The sequence below is a fragment of the Physeter macrocephalus genome, chromosome 20, assembly GCF_002837175.3.
Source record: "Physeter macrocephalus isolate SW-GA chromosome 20, ASM283717v5, whole genome shotgun sequence".
NCBI classification, from domain to species: Eukaryota; Metazoa; Chordata; class Mammalia; order Artiodactyla; family Physeteridae; genus Physeter; species Physeter macrocephalus.
In genome coordinates, this window is record NC_041233.1 from 79,463,787 (window position 1) to 79,481,529 (window position 17,743).

The window sequence follows — 17,743 nt, forward strand, 5'->3', positions numbered from 1 at the left end:
TATGCGTGTAAATTACAGGTTTGTGTATGGTGCGCGCGTACACGCACATGCACGCTTCCCCGGCAGAGTCCTGAAGGTTTGATGGGCTGATGGACAGTTAAGGGTAGGCTTGTCCAGGCAGAGAGTGTCAGTGACCTGTGAACTCTTCAGAGGAGGGCCTGAGTCCCTCGACTTGTACCCTCCCCGCCCCACCTTGCCTGACACGGTGCCCAACACCTGGGAGACTCCTGGTGGAAGCCTTCTGACCCTGTGAATGAGCGATCCACTCGTCTGTGGGCCGGTCACACCTGGGATCGCCCTGCGCCCATGCTGTGACCCGCTTTCAGGTCGAGGAACTACGGTTGCTACACTTACAAGACCATGTCGCAGGAGCTGGCAAACTGGCCCGAGTCTGGCTAGCGCCTGCTTTTGTGAAGTTTCATAGGCCCGTGGCAATCCTCCTTCGTACGTGTGTCGTGTATGACTGTGTTTATGGTGTAGTGGCACATCTGAAGCACTTGTACAGAGACCGCACGGCCCTCAAAGCCTAAAATAGTTACTGTCTGGCCCTTTGCAGGAAGAGTTTGCTGCCATCTGCTACACTGGAAGCTGATCCTGAGGTCTTTCGGTAAAAATAGATCCTGCAGGCCTAGGTCCTTATTTCTAAATGTACGTACCACACACACACCCTCACCCATTCTGTGGCTGCCTCTTTTGTCAGTGATTAAAAGGAAAAACAGAGTAGAGCAAACGTGACTACAGGATTCCACACTGGGTTTGTCTTTATTCCTATCGCCTTTGCCTGCAGAGCCACTGAGAGCGTGCGCTCAGAGGGCCCCTGATCTCAGGGCGATTCCCTTGGCTAGTTTTTCCCTTTGCTGTCAGTCACTGTGTGACTTGGACTCGGGAGAACGGGACATCCCCCCGTGGAGAAACCCGTTTCTCAGTGAGGTTGAATAGGACCCCATGACTGGGAGATTGAATCACTGGATTTATAACCCTCACTGCAAGCGGCCAGGCTCCTTGGGCTGGTTGGTTACTTAGGATTTTCGTCTCTTCTGTGATGGCCTCACATTTGCTCTGACTCAGTACAAAGCCCCCCAGAGCTTCACGATTGCATCTCTGCCTGCTGGTCCCATTTAAGGGCCAGGAGTGGCCCGGGGTTGGCTGCTTCTTCCTCCTCCCCACACACCCAAGCCTGCAGGTAACACTTGGCTGATGCTGGGAGAGACCGAACCAATGAAAGAACCTCTCTCACTCTGGGCAATGGCACATCCTGCCCTCTGGCTTAATGGGTGGAGTAAAGCTTCTCGTGTCATCTGTAGGTCTTCTCTGAAGAACCGAGGATCGCTGGGTTGTCGTCAGCTAGTGAACCCCTCAAGACACCACACGTGTGGGGCTGCCAGCATCTTAGAAGTAAGCAGCCGTCTCCCTGCCGAGGTGGCCGGTAAGGGTGCAGCCCCTGAGCTGAGTGCCGCAGCCCCACAGCCTTGGGTCGGAGGGTCACCTGCCCAGCAACCCACAGCTGCTCTGGGGAATTACGACTGTTACAAGAATTGGTTGGGTTTCTAAACTCAGTGCCCCGTTTGCGCGGTCTCAGCCTTCAGCGATTACATTTGTGGCTCATTTAGATATCCTGAGTGACCCTGAACTTCTGGGAAGAGACAAGAATAACGCTGAGAGCTTTGAAACAAGCAGGATCATTCTTGGCATTCAGGCAAACAGAGGGATCAAAGGCTGCCTGAATTGTTTAAAGTGAGCGGTTTTCGTGCGCTGCCCAGACATTTTACCAGGGACTGAGAATAAGAAGGCATGTTCCTGAACAGTTTGTGCACATCCGCTCGCTTACAGAACGCATCCCGCTGAAATGCTTATATTAGGATAGGTCCTTTTTCAGCGCCCGCTGTGTGTTGGTTATTGCTGAGACCTTTGTGGACAACATCGTTAAGCTTCTAGTAGCATCTCTGTTTAATAGAAGATGAAACTGAAGCTCGCTGAGGTTAAGTAACTTGCCTAAACTGAAAACTTTCTCTGCTGAGGCCTTTCGGAAGTCTATATAAGCAAACGAGAGTAAAGAAAGAGTGTCTTCTGAAAAATAATTTGGAAGCCACTGAAAATGGTCCTGGTTGGTGATAAAGAAACTTCTACGCACAGAGCAAGAACTATTGCAAGAACTTGCCTGGCAAACTTGGTGATGCAGAAACAAACTCAACAATGAAAAGAAGTTCTATTCAAGTTATACATTCAATATAATTTGCCCATGGCCATGCTAGCCAGGTTCAACGAGCATTGTCTTCCTTCGGTCTGTGCTAACATCACCCACAAGAGCACGCCCGAGGCCTCGCCAGCCCTGGCTCGAGCCTGCAGTGCAGCGGGGATCTGGGGGCAAAATGTGTCACTTGGTTTCAAAGTCGTGAGCTCTTAGATTGATTTCTAAGTCAAGTGCACACAGAATTCCTTCCCTCACTGACACTCCTCTTATTGAAGGTAAATTTCTATACAAAGGCCCTTGCAAGCTAATTTGGGGGTGAAGGGCGAGGAGAGAAATGGATTGTACCCAGGTTCTGAGCATTCTTCACAGGTGATGACGTGGAGTGTTTGCCAATATTTTAATGTGGTCATGAAACTCCTCGTCGTGTTACATAATGACTCTAATAATAATCTACATAAAGTAGAGTGAGTTTTCCTATTTTCTACCATGAGATGCAACGATAAGATAACATTTCTTGGCTTAGATTGAGTACATAAAATAAGTCCTGTGAATTCCTCCTTTAAAGTGACTGTCCTGTCTTGGTGCATGTCCTTCAGGGGATTGGTCCAGTGCTCAGAGCAGCCGAAGGTTAAATTTTCGCGATTTTATGAGCTGGTTGATATTGGCCACAATAGCAGTGTTTACGCCATGGAAATCAGCACATGCTACTCCCCCTTCTTTGAGAGCCAGTTGTTAAAAATGTACCAGCAGACCTTTCCCCCACTCTCCCAGCCTGTGCTGGACCCAGACCCCTGAGAAAGGGATGGAGACGGAGCTTGCTTCTTATCTGCCCACCTCTGAGGCTGCTGTCTCCTTTTCCCTACTCTGACGTGGAAAAGAGTGGTGGAAATTTGAATTCTGGGCAAATTAGTGCCCCTGGGCAGTTGAGCAAGAGGGGTCACCTTCAAGGTGGCTTTGGAATTTGAAACCGCTTGACTCACTGTTACCCAGAGAGCTCAGAGAGGGAGGTGGGAACGAAGGTTATTAGGAACAGATGTGGGAGTTCACCTGGATATGGTCCCGCCTTTCTACCGTGAACTTGTCCTGTGCAGACAACAACTGAGCTAGAGACTGACTTCTAAGTCAAGTCATCCTTTGCCTTGATCTAAGGTGCCCACTCCTCAAATGGTTAGGAGCCAGGCCCTGTCCCTTGTTTTGGGGATACTGGGGCGAAGGCCTTTTTGTGATGATGGAAATGTCCTCTGTCTTGTGTAGGAGTCAGTCTCCACAGGTGGTTCTTGGGCACCTGTGATGTTTCCAATGTGATTAAAGAACGGAATTTTCAATTGTGATTAATTCGAGTTTGAATATCAGTAGCCACATGTGGCCACTCTGTTGGACGAAGCAGGTCAGGGCGTGCGGGAACGGCACTTGGCGGCAGCCTGTGTACTGAGAGTGTGTGGGGTGCATCCATCACTCTGGACTCAGACATGGGGCCACTAAGTGTTCCCCAGACTCCAACACCGCTGATCAGCAAGGCAAGCCTCACGCCACCAGCAGACACCAACCCATTCAGATGCACCTGGTGCTGGGCTCCATGCATTAGAAGGTCACTCCCTGTCTTCCTCACCCTCGGTCTGCAGGACGGGTGATGAGCTCCAACTTACAGGTGAAGCAAAGAGGCACAGAGAGGTGCAGCCCTCGCCCAAGTCCTCAGAGCCAGAATTCCCACCTAGACATGTCTTAATAAACTCATAACCACTTTGAAGACTGATATAGTCTCAGAGAACTCAGAGGATCCCATTTAAAACAACTTTCCGCTCTGTTCTAATAGAAGGAGCTCCGTGTAGAACACAGATCTCCTTGCATGGTGTGTTTGTTCAGACCACGCGGGTGTTTATGTTGGCACACACCCCTGTGAGATGCACGCGACTCAGTATATATATGCGTTTGGTTTTATACCCTTTGTTGAATTTTATTTCCCATTTGGTGATGTTGGTGTCTTTCTAGTTTGCTGTCTGGTTTAAGTCACTACCAGCTATATCGAAGTCAGTGATCGGTCCCTGTTTGGGCTTTTCATGTTTCCATGGGAGTGGTCGGCTGATCACAGATCCCTTACAGACCCACCTTAGTGTATTGCTTTTGGTTATGTATTTATTCAGGTCTAAATGATTGAAGTGGGATGAAAATGGAGATGTAAACCCAAAATTCAAGAAAGCCTTTTGAAAAGCATTCTGTAATGGTAGGTTACTATTAAACTACTGTTAGATTAGTTTACGATTGGCTAGCAACTTGTTTTGCTTAATACTGTAGGCAGCAAACAGTGCTAGGTCGTAGGAGGTGGCGGTTATTGAGAGTTAACTCCTTTTGTAGATGGACCACCTGCACGAAGCTGGAGAAGCCAGACACCACGGGCAACATCTGCACCAGGCACCTCGCCTCTGGGGCCAGACCTTAAGATCATAGAGGTTGTTTCCTCCCCTTTGTTTGCAACATGCAAATACAGTGTAACTCGACCACGACAATCCTGTGCGCGGGTGGTTTGCTGCCCTGACAGTGCGTTTCTTGGCTTAATCTTCCTGCTGGCTGCCAGCTCACTTAACCAGGGGTAGGAGCCCACGGGGTGAAGCGTGCTAATCACGTGAGCCAACGGGGCACTGCCTCAGATGCCACCTCCAAAACATGGGCTGGTGGAATCCAGACAGCTTCATGGGGGAACGGGAAAGAGAAGGTCTGGCCGTCTAGACAAAACCAGTGAGCCATGACACTGTTTCGGGAAGCACGGAAGCAGAGCAGGGCTGGCTGTTTCATATCAGCCTAGCACACTGCCTGGCCGTCCTAGCACAATTTCAAGTACAAAAGATTGGGGAACAAAGTTCAGCAATCTGTTATCAATGGCAGACAGTCCCGGCTGTTTTCCATTCTCTCTACTGCCCATCTGGACACACAGGGCAACTCGTGGAGAAAGGCATCTTGCTCCTAATGATATACAGATAGGATTTGTCTAAGGATGGGCATTGCTTCTATGCGTTCCAAGTGAGGGAAAAAAAAATATTGTCTGTTGTATAAAATATAAAACCTCATACAGTCCTGAATATCAATGTTATTCCAATTATTTAGCATAAGCGAGTCAGCATTTACTTTTCAAAACGCCATCCGAATTTCTCTTCCATAATACGATTCCTAAGAGGCAGGGAGTTTCTTATTTAGATTAGATGTTCTGGACTGGCATACCTATTACACCTCATCAGTATCATAAACCTTTAGCCCTGGGAGATAAAAAGGAAAGCGCTATCGTTCATTCAGAGAATAGGTATTGAATTCCAGGCCAGGCACAGGAATGCTAACCAACAAGTCAGCCCTGCGGGTGAGGATGAATATGCGGTCGAGCATCATAAAATAATCTGGGACTGCTTCGACCTTGCTCGCCTGTCCTCGGAAATGTAGGCTTTAGCCTCATTAAGGATTTGGGCTGTGGGGGCTACCGATGGCCCCTGAGGGTGATTAGCCTGCAGAGAGCATCATAAGAAAGGCGTGAACATACATACCCTTCCCGATGGGCCTCTCCTTTTTCCAACTCCTGGATGACCCCCAAGAGCACTTTGATGGTTTCTTGGCTTGAACTGATTAAGTTCTCCATCACCTGAAGCTGTGCTTTCAGATCGCCCACTTCCGTATGAGGCACGATTTGTTGGCATTCTTCACCCGCAGCGAGCGCTGTCGGACGAGGCTGGTGTTCCTGCCCCGGGGGGGCCTGAGTCTGCAGGGACGCTTCACTACGTTCGGGGGACGGGCACTGCATCGGGGGCGAGCAGGCCAGGGCAGCGCCGGGCGGGGCCTGGAGCCCATTGGCCTGTGAGGCCTTGCCCGGCTCCTGGTCGGCCACGGGGCAGAGGGGCCCCTCGCTCGAGGGGGCGGAGTTCGACAAGGCCAGCTCGGGGGCCCTAGCGCCGGGGGCCGGCGCGGAAACGGGGGCCACCTCCGTCTTAAACACCACCCCGTGGGCCGATGCAGCGGGCTCCTCGGCGTCGTGCTTTGCTTTCCCGTGCAGCTGGTAGTCGGGCTCTTGGGAGGGAGGCCGAGTGGAGTTCTGGAGAGGCGCATCTGGGCAGCGGTGCCGGTCGGGGGTTTGGCGTGGCTCTGCGCGGTTGACCCCGGCGGGCTGCTCCAGCGCGTTCACCTGCCCATCGGAGTGGAAAGCCAGTGCCGCCGCCTTCTGAGCCCGGTCGGCGCCCCGCTGCCGGGACTCCTCCCCGGGCCCTTCCTCACTCTTCTCTTTCGCGTCAATTACGAACCCATTGTTTTGACTTTTAAAGGCATCCGCGGCTGGGATGCTTTTGAGGCTCCCTTTCTTGCGGTCCGGAGGGAAAGTCTGGTAACACTTCTTGAGGTCCGGCGAGGTCTGCACGCCTGTGCTCTTGGTGACGTTGGGGATGGACCTCCGAGCGGGCACGGTCATGTATTTGCGGTAGGTGGCCCTGTAGGACGCCGGCTTGTCGCCCAGCTGTCCCGAGGAGAGCTGAGTGGCCCTCTGTTCGTTCTGCGCTTCGCAGATATCCTTAAACCGCACCTGCAGGGCTTTGTTACGCTTCTTAATCTGCCGGTTGGGATCCAGGGCATATTTCATCTCCAGGGCCAGGCAGGCGGCAGGCTCCACTTCACTCGCCGAGGTCGTGAGTGCGCATTTGCTGGGTTCCTTACTGACCATGGTTCCTGCAGTCGGAGACAGCAACAGACGTGTCAGTGGAACAGAAACACGCACGCAAACACAGGCAGCACAAACTTTTGGCCGGAATGACCACTGCCTGCTCCCTAATTATTTTTATTTTTATTATTATTCTTTTGCGTTACGCGGGCCTCTCACCGCTGTGGCCTCTCCCGTTGAGAGGAGCACAGGCTCCGGACGCGCAGGCTCGGCGGCCGTGGCTCCCGGGCCCGGCCGCTCCGCGGCCCAAACACAGGCAGCACAAACTTTTGGCCGGAATGACCACTGCCTGCTCCCTAATTATTTTTATTTTTATTATTATTCTTTTGCGTTACGCGGGCCTCTCACCGCTGTGGCCTCTCCCGTTGAGAGGAGCACAGGCTCCGGACGCGCAGGCTCGGCGGCCGTGGCTCCCGGGCCCAGCCGCTCCGCGGCACGTGGGATCCTCCCGGACCGGGGCACGAACCCGCGTCCCCTGCATCGGCAGGCGGACTCTCCACCGCTGCGCCACCAGGGAAGCCCTCCCTAATTATTTTTAAATAGGTGAGGTCGGCTTTTATGTTAAGGAGAATCAGACAGGCGGAGAATCGCTGGCAGGCACAGCTTGAAATGCTTCTCAGATATTAAAGCTTGCTTCCTTCTCCATGTGGGATACACTCATTTTTCTTTTGATAGTAAGGCATGTGTCCCTATTAGACAAACCTGTTTTACTATATTCATGAAGAAACCCGACGGCGCTGCCTCTTCTGCTTTGCAAATTGCCATTTCACACGCACATCTCCACTTCACAGGCAGATGGTTTTCCAAATGCAACTTACTTGGTTTGGGTTTTTATTACTTTTTTGAAGATGACGTGATTAATCTATTATTGGAATCCGAGAGAATTGCTATTTTTTCTTAAAGACTTCTTGGGGATTCTAGCTCCTGATCGGATAAATGTGGAGAGCCCTCCGATGAGGAACTGAGCTAAATCTATTTATGGTAGCCATTCTGGATGCCATGGGATAGTGGGCCGTGCTGCTTTATGGGAAAAGCATAAAGGAAAAAAAATCTCTGCAGTCTGGCTTGCTTCTAATGGGTTAACAGTAGCCATAGAAAGGACATGGGTTTCCCTACATCTACAGAGTCTGCGTTAGCAGCTCTTTTCTTTGATTCTGTGGAGAGCCGTGTTTGAAAATACTGTTGTTGTTTTTTTTTAAAGAAATTATTCATTCTAAAATCAAGTTTTGTGTTTTGATCACAACCTCTGAAAATGAACACAGTGGTGGTGGTTTCAGGATTTAAACCCTGAAAGAAAATAAAATCACAAGGCTTTATGTTAATCATGCAAATTCATCTTGGGCTGAATTATTAAATGCAAGTAAAAAGATGCAGGTGACCAGTGATCGCTCTGGGGGAATACCAGTGGGTAAAATGCCTTCACTTTATTAGGCAGATTCACAGCTGTGTATTGCACATGGAAGAACTTTCTTGAGGGTTGAACTGAAAGCGAGAAAATATAGTTAAGTATGCTGTTTGTGAATTAGCATTCACTTTTTTTCCCCTGTGTTCGAGAAGAAAACAGTCAGATGGGAGGAAGCTAGGCTGTACAGGGCACTGGCGTCCAAGCAAGGTGCCCAGAGAGGCAAGGTCACTGACAGGAGCCGGTGAGAGGGGAACAAGAACAGGGTCAGGCCACCCTGTCCCTCCCAGAGCACTTCCGTGAAATGCTAGAGGCACTGCGATCACGTGGCTGCCGCTCTGGGACCCGGTGGGTGTGTGGGCCCCCAGGAGCTCTGCTGATAGAGGAGGGCCACACCTAGCACCTTCAGTGCCACACGTCCCTTTTCAAGGAGGAAACTGGGGTTCAGAGAGGTTATGCTACTTAGTCATCGTCACACAGCAAGTCAGACATACTGGCAGGATCCTGATCTACCTGACCCCCGAGTCCATGCTGTTTCTTGTCCCTCAGGTGTCCAGTGAACAGAGAGGCAGGACACTTCCCCACATCCCTAGTCCTTAGGGACTTAGGATTGCAGGCTAACGGGAGTGGTGGTTCAGAGAAAGGGAAGAGAGGAGAAGCCAGAGCCCCTGTCTGAGAGTGAGTTAATGGAACTGCCCCCCCACCCCCCGGAGTCTGGGGACTCCGTTAATGAAGTTTCCATGCTGTTTCTTGTCCCTCAGGTGTCCAGTGAACAGAGAGGCAGGACACTTCCCCACATCCCTAGTCCTTAAGGACTTAGGATTGCAGGCTAACGGGAGTGGTGGTTCAGAGAAAGGGAAGAGAGGAGAAGCCAGAGCCCCTGTCTGAGAGTGAGTTAATGGAACTGCCCCCCCACCCCCCGGAGTCTGGGGACTCCGTTAAGTTGACATCTCATGCCAGCGTGGCACTGGTGCGGTCCAGCACTTCACTAGTGTGACTGAACGAAAGGCTTAGAGAAAATGCAGTTACTTCATCAATTCTGCCTTGAACAGTGAGCTGGGAATCATGTTAGAGGATATCAAAAATAATCCCTGCAGAGTTTGGTTTCTATCACACCGGGGTGTCCCAGCCTTGGCACTCCTGGTGGCATGGCAGGCTGGGTAATTCTTCGTTGGGCGGGCTCTCCTACACAGTATAGAATGTTTATTAGCGTCTTGGCTTCTCTCCACTAGGTATCAGTAGCACCTCCACCCCAAAGTGACAGCTAGAAGTGGCTCCAGACAAATGGCCCTGGTGGGGGGGTGCTAACCACCCCCAGTTGAGAACCACTGCATTAGACCTGTAACCTTGGGTGGCTAGAGTGTGTCCTGAAGGCAAGGCTGGGGTGGGTAGAAAGCCACGCAAAAGACCAAAAAGGGATGGCAGTGTCCCACCTCCTGGAGGGCAGGGTGTCTGCCAAGTGCCAGCTCTGATGCTCCAGTCTGGAAAAGACCAGCTCTGTGCTGAGCCAGCATCGAGGCAAGCCCTCACGCCATCGCAGCCGGCGTGTCCTCCGACAAAAGAATTAATCCGAAACAATCACAATCCGAGGGTAGTTTGGAGAAGACAGAGAACAAGCCTTCTTTGGTCTTTGGTGCTGTACTGGGTACTGAGGATATTTGGAGACCTTTGTCATTTGAAACTCGAAAAACTAGGCAGTTTTGGGGAGAAGAAAAGGGAGAGGTACAGACTGAGCTAGATTAGGGGTGCTGGGGACAGAGCATGCCTGCTAAGGGTAGATAATATATATGGTTAAGAGACACTTACTTATTCCATGAGGTGAAAAAGGTGCACACAAGGGACCTCGTGCTGGGGAGAGTTTGGGGGGCTGGGATAATAAGGAAATGAAATCTTAACCCTCACTCTTATCTCATATTCATTCTTTAATGCCTTTGTTGTCCAGGTATGTCAGAATGTATTGTGCCATCATTCTGCAGAAGACCTTCATACTAGGGAAAATTTGAAAGAGAGAGCATTTTTACAGAAAGCAATTTACAGTAATTTTTCAGCCTTTTCCCTGCCACTACAGAAAAATGTGTGTCTGAATAAGTTTGTTCTACTATGCTGTTCATCATCACGATTTGCCAAGAACTGAACTGAAATAATTTTTTTACATCAGTCTGCTGGTTTGGAAAGATATTCTGTGTCTTGGACCCAGTCATCAAACTAATAAAACAAATCAGAAGAATTAATCGCCAGTGGCAAAATAATAATAACAAAAAATTCCTAAGCACCTCTCTGTTTCACAGGGAGTTGCAAAGTATATAAAAATCATTTCCTTATTAGTAGACATGATGGTGATCAATAAGACTTTTTTATCAGTTTTAGTTTGCTGTTGCTGAATTTTTTTTGAGTATAGTAATGAAGTCGTCCTAATTTCACTGAGAGTTAAGACACCAAGGAGTTTTGTCAATGACTTACTTTGCCTTCAGATGAGTTTCTGAGCTCTGCTGATGACCGCATGGTATTTTCTAAAGCTTCGCAATGGGATTTTCCTGGACATTAAGAATCACTTTTATATCCAGTTGGGCACATCTTTCCAGGGTGTTCATTTACTGTTTATTGGGGGGATTGGGCCTGAAGTGATTACCATTAAGAAAATGCTTTTGTTTGGCAGTTTGGGAATAGCGGAGGCAAACTATTATACATAGGATGGATAAACAGCAAGGTCCTACTGCATAGCACAGGGAACTACATTCAGTATCCTGTGACAAACCATCATGGAAAAAGAATTATACATATGTACAGCTGAGTCACTTCGCTGGACAGAAGAAGTTAACACAACATTGTAAATCAACTATACTTCAATAAAATGTAAAAAAACAAATAAAAAAAAGGTTGTGTCATAAAAGGAAATTGGACATTCTCTAGATGAGAGTCTGAGACAAGTGGAACTTCCTGGCACACTCGTTTTTCATCGCTCCTTCGTGCATTCGTTCACGTACACGTTACAGTGTAACCTCAACATTCAGTCCATATGTTCCCTGTTTCTGTGTCCTAACCATATGCCAGCACTGTCCTAGGCACTTCACTTGCATCTTCTCCTTGACTCTCATGACAGCCTCACAGGGGCGGTACTATTGTTATCCTCAAGCTGCAGATCGAGAAACTGAGGCACAAGATGTTTTCGAAACCTGCTCAGAATCACACAGCCAGTGCATCCCTTTAAGTCCCATGCATTAAACAACTGCCCCTGCCTGGGGAAATCTGTAACTGGAAGTGACCCATGAGAAACCTCATAAAGCATCCGACAGCTGGAACTCACGTAAGCCATTTCCTTGGCCTGTTGCCACAAAGTATCTGGGTGCAGGTTATGCGGAGAACCTCCAGGGAGGTCCCAGGAACGTACCGGGTCCTAGAGCCACAGACTCAACAAGGGTTGCCTTGAATTTTGGATTGAGTATGACACCAAACTGGCCTTTTCAACGATGGCTTGCCTTGGCTGCGTCACCGCAGAGAACCATGGACTCTTGGAGTTAATCTCTTGGCTCTAAAGCAGCAAGAGTTCAGAAAGTTGATTTTTCATAAGAAAATTGTGTTTTAGAATTCACTGGACTGTGCTGTCTTGAGGTGAAAATGGCAAGTCATGGTTGCGCCTGGCTGGCTCGGGGACAGCTTGATGTCAAGGAGCTGTTTGGAATAGAAATGTCTTAATTACCCTCAAATTAAATTTCATAATCAAATGTGAGTTGTAAATATATAAACCCTGTATTTTTAGATTAGTGATGGAGAGTCATCTCTGGATGCTGCTTTAAATTAATAGCTTATATAAAGATGTTCATTCCAGCTTAAAGGAGTGAACGACGGAAGCAACTAAACGCCTAACAATAGGTAAACAGTTAAGTAAATTATGGTGTACATTCACTCAGTGAGGCCGTTAAAATGATAAGTGTAAAGATTATTTAGGACTTCCCTGGTGGCGCAGTGGTTAAGAATCCGCCTGCCAATGCAGGGGACAAGCGTTCGAGCCCTGTTCCGGGAAGATCCCACATGCCGCGGGACAACTAAGCCCGTGCGCCACAACTACTGAGCCTGCGCTCTGGAGCCAATGAGCCACAACTACCGAGCCTGCGCTCTAGAGCCCGCGAGCCACAACTACTGAGCCCACGCACCTAGAGCTCGTGCTCCGCCACAACAGAAGCCACCGCAATGAGAAGCCCGCGCACCTCAACGAAAGAGTAGCCCCCACTTGCCGCAACTAGAGAAAGCCTGCACACAGCAGCGAAGACCCAGCACAGCCAAAAATTAATTAATTAATTAATTAATTCATTTAAAAAAAGATTATTTAGTATTGGAAAAAAACGCTTACGAAATAATGTTACGTGAAAGAAAGCAATCTACCAAATTGTACTGGAAGAACATGAACAAAACTGGTCACCATTGTGGTGCTGAGGTAGTGCTTTTGGGGAGGTTTATTTTCCCTTCTGTTTTCCAGTTTGGGTAGGGGGAGTTGCAGTGTCGTTATGTTGTTTGCCAATGAAAAAAGCACAGGGCAAAGTTAGTCCACACCTTAGGGCAGCATGACAGGATCAGGCCTCTGGAAAGTAGAAACACTTGGATCAAAAGAAGAAAAACCTAGAAATGATTAGACTTGGGTACAAGCAGTCTCCCAAAGGTCATCTTTTATTGTTTTGAGGAAACCTTGGATAAAGAAAGAAAATGAATTTCAGAATCCTAACAGTGTTCGTGTGTGTGTATGTGTATCTGCAGGGTGTAGACGTCTACATACATGCCTCTGTATATAGGTGTGTGTGGACTGGCCGGGAGATCCAGGGAGCGTTTAGTAGAAGATCTATCCATATGTGCGAAAGCTCACTGTCGGCTGGAATTTGCCATCTGTTTTAATTAGGAGTCAAGCAGTTTTGACCTATAATCTGCAGTTACCATCTGAAGGAAACTTTGGGGGATTTCAGCACGAGAGAGAATCTCCACTGGGTTAGTTCTGTTCTTAGTGTCTGCAGGGACCTGAGAGGTTTCCAGTCTGGCCCTGAGCTGTGATATAAATGGCATAATGCAGTTGACTGACAGGTGGGGACTGGGGAATGGGACGGCCTTGCTAAGACACCTCCCAGGGTCCCATCCGTCAGTGGATACAGCAAAACAGCAAGGCAAGCAACCGGATGAGTTTGGAAAGGGACTGCGTGACATTATTGGTTGTTCTCCTTGCTTTCCCGCTGTTGAGACACCTTGGTGTCCAAGATGCTGGCTGGGATTCAGGATTAATTGGGTCAGCATTTTATTCTATATGCGGAGGGGATGCCTGAACATTAGGCTGCTCAGAGTGGGGGAGTGGTGAAAAAGAATATCCCACGCCTTAACACGCTGCTTCCCAGAGGGAAAGGGAAGTGAGACAGAGCCTCACCCATTAATGAATTCACCTGCCTTCTGAAATAGTTAACATTAAGACCTGTTTTATAGGCACTGATTGATTCTTCCAAAATGGGAGCCCTCCTCTCCTCAGGGCAAAGCTAACTGCTATAGATTTTGGACTGTGTCTTAGTTAGATTCATTATCCAGTTTAATTTCCTTTAATACATTGAAATGATATTCTCCCAGACATTTCTTGCCTTCTTCAGAGGTCATTGATTAAGAGGGCTGAAATGGGGTAAAAAAAATGAATGCCGACACCCCCCTGAGATTGAGCCCTGTGGGGAGGCTGCTCCCGTCTCAGCCTCCGATGCGGTGGCCCAAGTCACGCCCCACTCCCTGGATTTATGGACTATTGCGTTGAGGCCTCCATCATTAAGAAGTGAGGACCGTCCAGTCGGAAGCAGGGCAAAGGGCACTCAGGGAGCTTCACTGCAGGTCTTGGGCAGAAGAAACAGCATGGCAGGTGGGGCCCCGACTCATGTATATCTTTGATTTCAGGAAACCCATTGTAACCTACTGAAAACCTTTACTCAGTTACTTCAGCCATGTAACATAAATAGATTCTCACTGGCCTGTTTCTGATGAGTGGGAACAGAGGGAGTGAACCATCCATTTCCTACAGGATGCTTGGGTTTGGTGTTGAGGTTTTAGAAGAACCGGAAGATGCCCATTGGATCAGGCTTTCCTCTTCATTTGTGTTTCACTGTTTACTTAGTTCTTCGACGTTCAGCTTATACTGACATTAACCTTTGTTCATCCTCTGTCCAAATAGAATCTAAATTACTAGAAATGAATTAGCAAAAGTTTATGATGGTGGCGAAAACCAACTGGAAAAAATACCTCCTCCAAATGAGATGTTACATCACTGTAAGAAATATTATGTGACGCAGTTAGCTTTGCTAACTAACAATGTCCAAGAAGAATTCAGTAAACCTGGTTCCAGTAGCTCACCAAAATCATGTGTAAGACCAGTCAGAAGAACTGATTTCCCAGCTCTTCTTCTCTCCCCCATCCGTATGACAGTTACAGAAAATGTTAACTATAAGGGCTTTAGTTTTGAGCATAGCTTATGAGTGCATTTAGATTACTGTAGCAAATGGCTCACCTACTCTATTCCCTGATGGTTCCAAGTAATTAAACAACAATCAGCTGGTAGTTTGGGGCCCAACCCCAAGAGGCTGGAATTAGTAGGATGCAAATGAGGCGGCTTCCCTTTCTTGGACTATTTATGGGAATCTCAGTCCTTTGAGAACGTGTGCATACTGGGACGGGCTTTGGGCTTGTTTTGCCTTATTGATGAACTATGGTGAAGCCATACTTTTTTTTTTTTTTTTTTTTTACTAAATGTCATGTTTTGACTCATGATATATCTGAAGCTAAAATTAGAACAGTAATTTCCCCAAGAAATAACTGTCAAAAGAGTATGTTTTCCCTGCTGCTTCTACCAGCTGAATCTCAGGATACCATAATGGAACACCCCGGCAGGGTTTCTGCTTGGAGGTTACCATTCACTACAATTGAAATCAATTAGAGTTGAAGACGTAACCCATCTCTCTGGCAAGGCCATGGGAGTGTCCATCTGTTACCATCAAAACGGATGCCCCGTGTGTTTTTCATCTGTAGTGTGTCTCCCGTGTTTCCATGGTCCGGCCAAACTGTAGACTTTGCAAGGTCTTGGGTGTACTGCAGCAGTAGCAAGCCAAGAAAGAAAGGGAGAAATGAGCATTTCTTGTCATGGGCTTCTGTTTATAAGTGGATGGCAAAATGTAGAGAGACAACCGCCCAGGTCAGAATCCTAACAGAAAGCCACAGTCAGGGTCAGGGTGTGTGGTCTTCCCACGTATGGCTCATTTTTATCAGCTGGGGTCCAGGGTGGAGAGGTTGCGTGGTCTGAACACTTGAGTCTTTCCTTTGATTCTTGGGCTAAAAATGATGCGGGGATTATTTAATCTGAGAGGACCAAAAGGACATGAATTAAGACCCCTTTCCTTTCCTTCCACTGCAGCTGATGAACAGTGAGGGGAACCTCAGAAGCAGTTCATTGCCCTCAAGAGCGATGTGGTCAGTGTAGACCAAACTTAGGCTCGGCAGGGAGAGAGTGTACACTCTCACTGAGGACAGGGAAACTGAGGGAACACTGCTGGCAGCAATAGTTCCCAACTGCCGGTGCACCTGAGGGTGAACGTTCAGTGTTCAGGACCCAAAATGTCATCGTTAGGGGTGGGAGATGAAAAAGAGAAAACTAAAAGTGTCTGTGTGTCTCATACTTTAGCGTCCAAATAGCTGTCACATTTTATTCCTTAATATAAATTCGACTTCTCATTGATCCTGGTGGGATTTTCTACTCTGCCAGGCCAGTTGGTTTGTTAATTCTTTCCTTGACTAACAGCTGTTGTGAACTTCTGTCTTCTCCGTGCGTAAGGATATGTAGCTACTTGAAAAAATATGAAGCTACACCCCTCCCCCACGTGAAAAGCTCAGTAGCGTCTGGGGCAGCCTGGAGGACTCTGTGCCCTCCTGGGAGGAGGACTGGCACAGGGCAGTGGCCTGAGGCCTTGGTGGTCTGTATTCAACCAAGTAACAAAGCTTACTGTGCACACCTCAGCCGAGCATGGAGCAAAGGTGCCCGGTGTTTAAACTCAGGACTCAACGTGTCTTACCGGGGGTGTCAAGAGATCCCAGCCCATCCATCGTAGGCGAGTGTGAGTCTCTGAGTCCTTTTATTCTGAGGGTGCCTTAACGGCTGCTGACAGTGCTCTGCCTGACTCCCTAGTTTAATGCCCCCAACCCAGCCATCACCAGGTCCCACTGATTTTTGTTTTTCCTTCCTCTTGCTTCACCTATTGATTTCTTCCGTTTTGTTCCCACCGTTCCCACCTTGACCGTGGTGTTTTTACATCCCCTGCCCTCAGCTCTGTATCCCTCCATCCTGCATGTCCTCTTAGCCCAGGCTTCAAGTGCAAACATCTCTCCTCTCTGTGGGTACCTACCTGAGTCTCAGTTTGGTAGTGCTTCCAAAAAGCAATTTTTTTAGGGCCCTCTATAATCTTTCCCATCCCGCTAATCTCCCTGGACTTCTCATGGGTACTCACAAACTCTGTCTGTTCAAGTTAAGTCAGTTCCTGTACTGTCTCTAGAATACACCCTGGTCACTCCCTCCTTTGTGTCTCGGCTTCCGGTGGTTCATGTTCTGGGGCTGTGCCCCACCCTCCTTTTTAATGGTCCTGGTCTAGCCTTGCCTTCTCTGGCTACTCCAGTCTTCGAATGGCACCTGCATGTGGAGGGTGACGTGTGCTGGGCGCCCAGGGAACCGAGGAACGGTCCTCGGCAATGTGCAGCTCGGCATGGGAAAGACATTCCTCTGTGGACAGCACAGCCCACTGTGCTCAGGGCCCTCCTGGCGTCAGGAAGAAGAAAGTGCTGAGAGAGGGCTCCCTGGGGGTCAAGGCAGGCCTCCCCTGGGAGACATGGAGAAGCTGGCCTAAAGCCTGAGTCACTTTTCTTTGATGTGCCAGTTCTCTTCTTACACATATATAAGTGTTTGTAGACTAGGTTCCGCTAAGCATCTCCTCTCTCTCGAACTCAATCAGCCTTTGATCCTTGCTAATTAGTTTAAGAATATAATGATATACATCCCAGGATCCTCACAGCAGGGGCCTTACCCATGACATTTTAAGAAGGTGTAGAGTGGGTACTCAGTATTACTGGCTTTCGTGGAGTCTTTCTGCATAACCTGGATCCTCAGATCTGCTGAACACGGCTGTGTGTGCAACCTGGGTAGGGATCGGATGAGTGGAAGGGAATGGGACAGAGTTTCATTAGTTTGAGTAAAACCATGTCCACAGATTTTTATCTTCTGAACCTTGGCGTAACTATCTTGAGTTTGGTTGTTACACAGTATTACTTTTAATTTTTTTTTTTTTTGCGGTACACGGGCCTCTCACCGCCGTGGCCTCTCCCGTTGCAGAGCACAGGCTCCGGACGCGCAGGCTCAGCGGCCATGGCTCACGGGCCCAGCCGCTCCGCGGCATGTGGGATCCTCCCGGACCGGGGCACG

The 17,743-nt window shown here is 48.6% G+C and overlaps 2 protein-coding genes across 3 annotated transcripts in view; one reads left to right on the forward strand and one right to left on the reverse strand.

The window, feature by feature from the left end:
• DOCK1 (dedicator of cytokinesis 1) overlaps positions 1-17,743 on the forward strand; it is a 495,771-nt gene that overhangs the window by 250,028 nt on the left and 228,000 nt on the right. The gene's annotated exons all lie outside the window — the stretch shown is intronic.
• Positions 1-17,743, reverse strand: part of INSYN2A (inhibitory synaptic factor 2A) — a 59,918-nt gene that overhangs the window by 29,979 nt on the left and 12,196 nt on the right. Inside the window, exons 1-3 of one of the 2 annotated variants that reach the window (XM_055080980.1) lie at positions 10,738-11,541; positions 10,084-10,265; positions 5,719-6,883 (exon numbers count right to left, since the gene is read on the reverse strand). In XM_055080980.1, coding sequence (XP_054936955.1) covers positions 5,719-6,878 — 1,160 coding nt within the window. In that variant the 5' untranslated portion in view covers positions 6,879-6,883; positions 10,084-10,265; positions 10,738-11,541. Of the gene's footprint in view, positions 1-4,170; positions 5,150-5,718; positions 6,884-10,083; positions 10,266-10,737; positions 11,542-17,743 lie in introns of those variants that run through there. The other variant, XM_055080981.1, reaches the window with a different exon arrangement.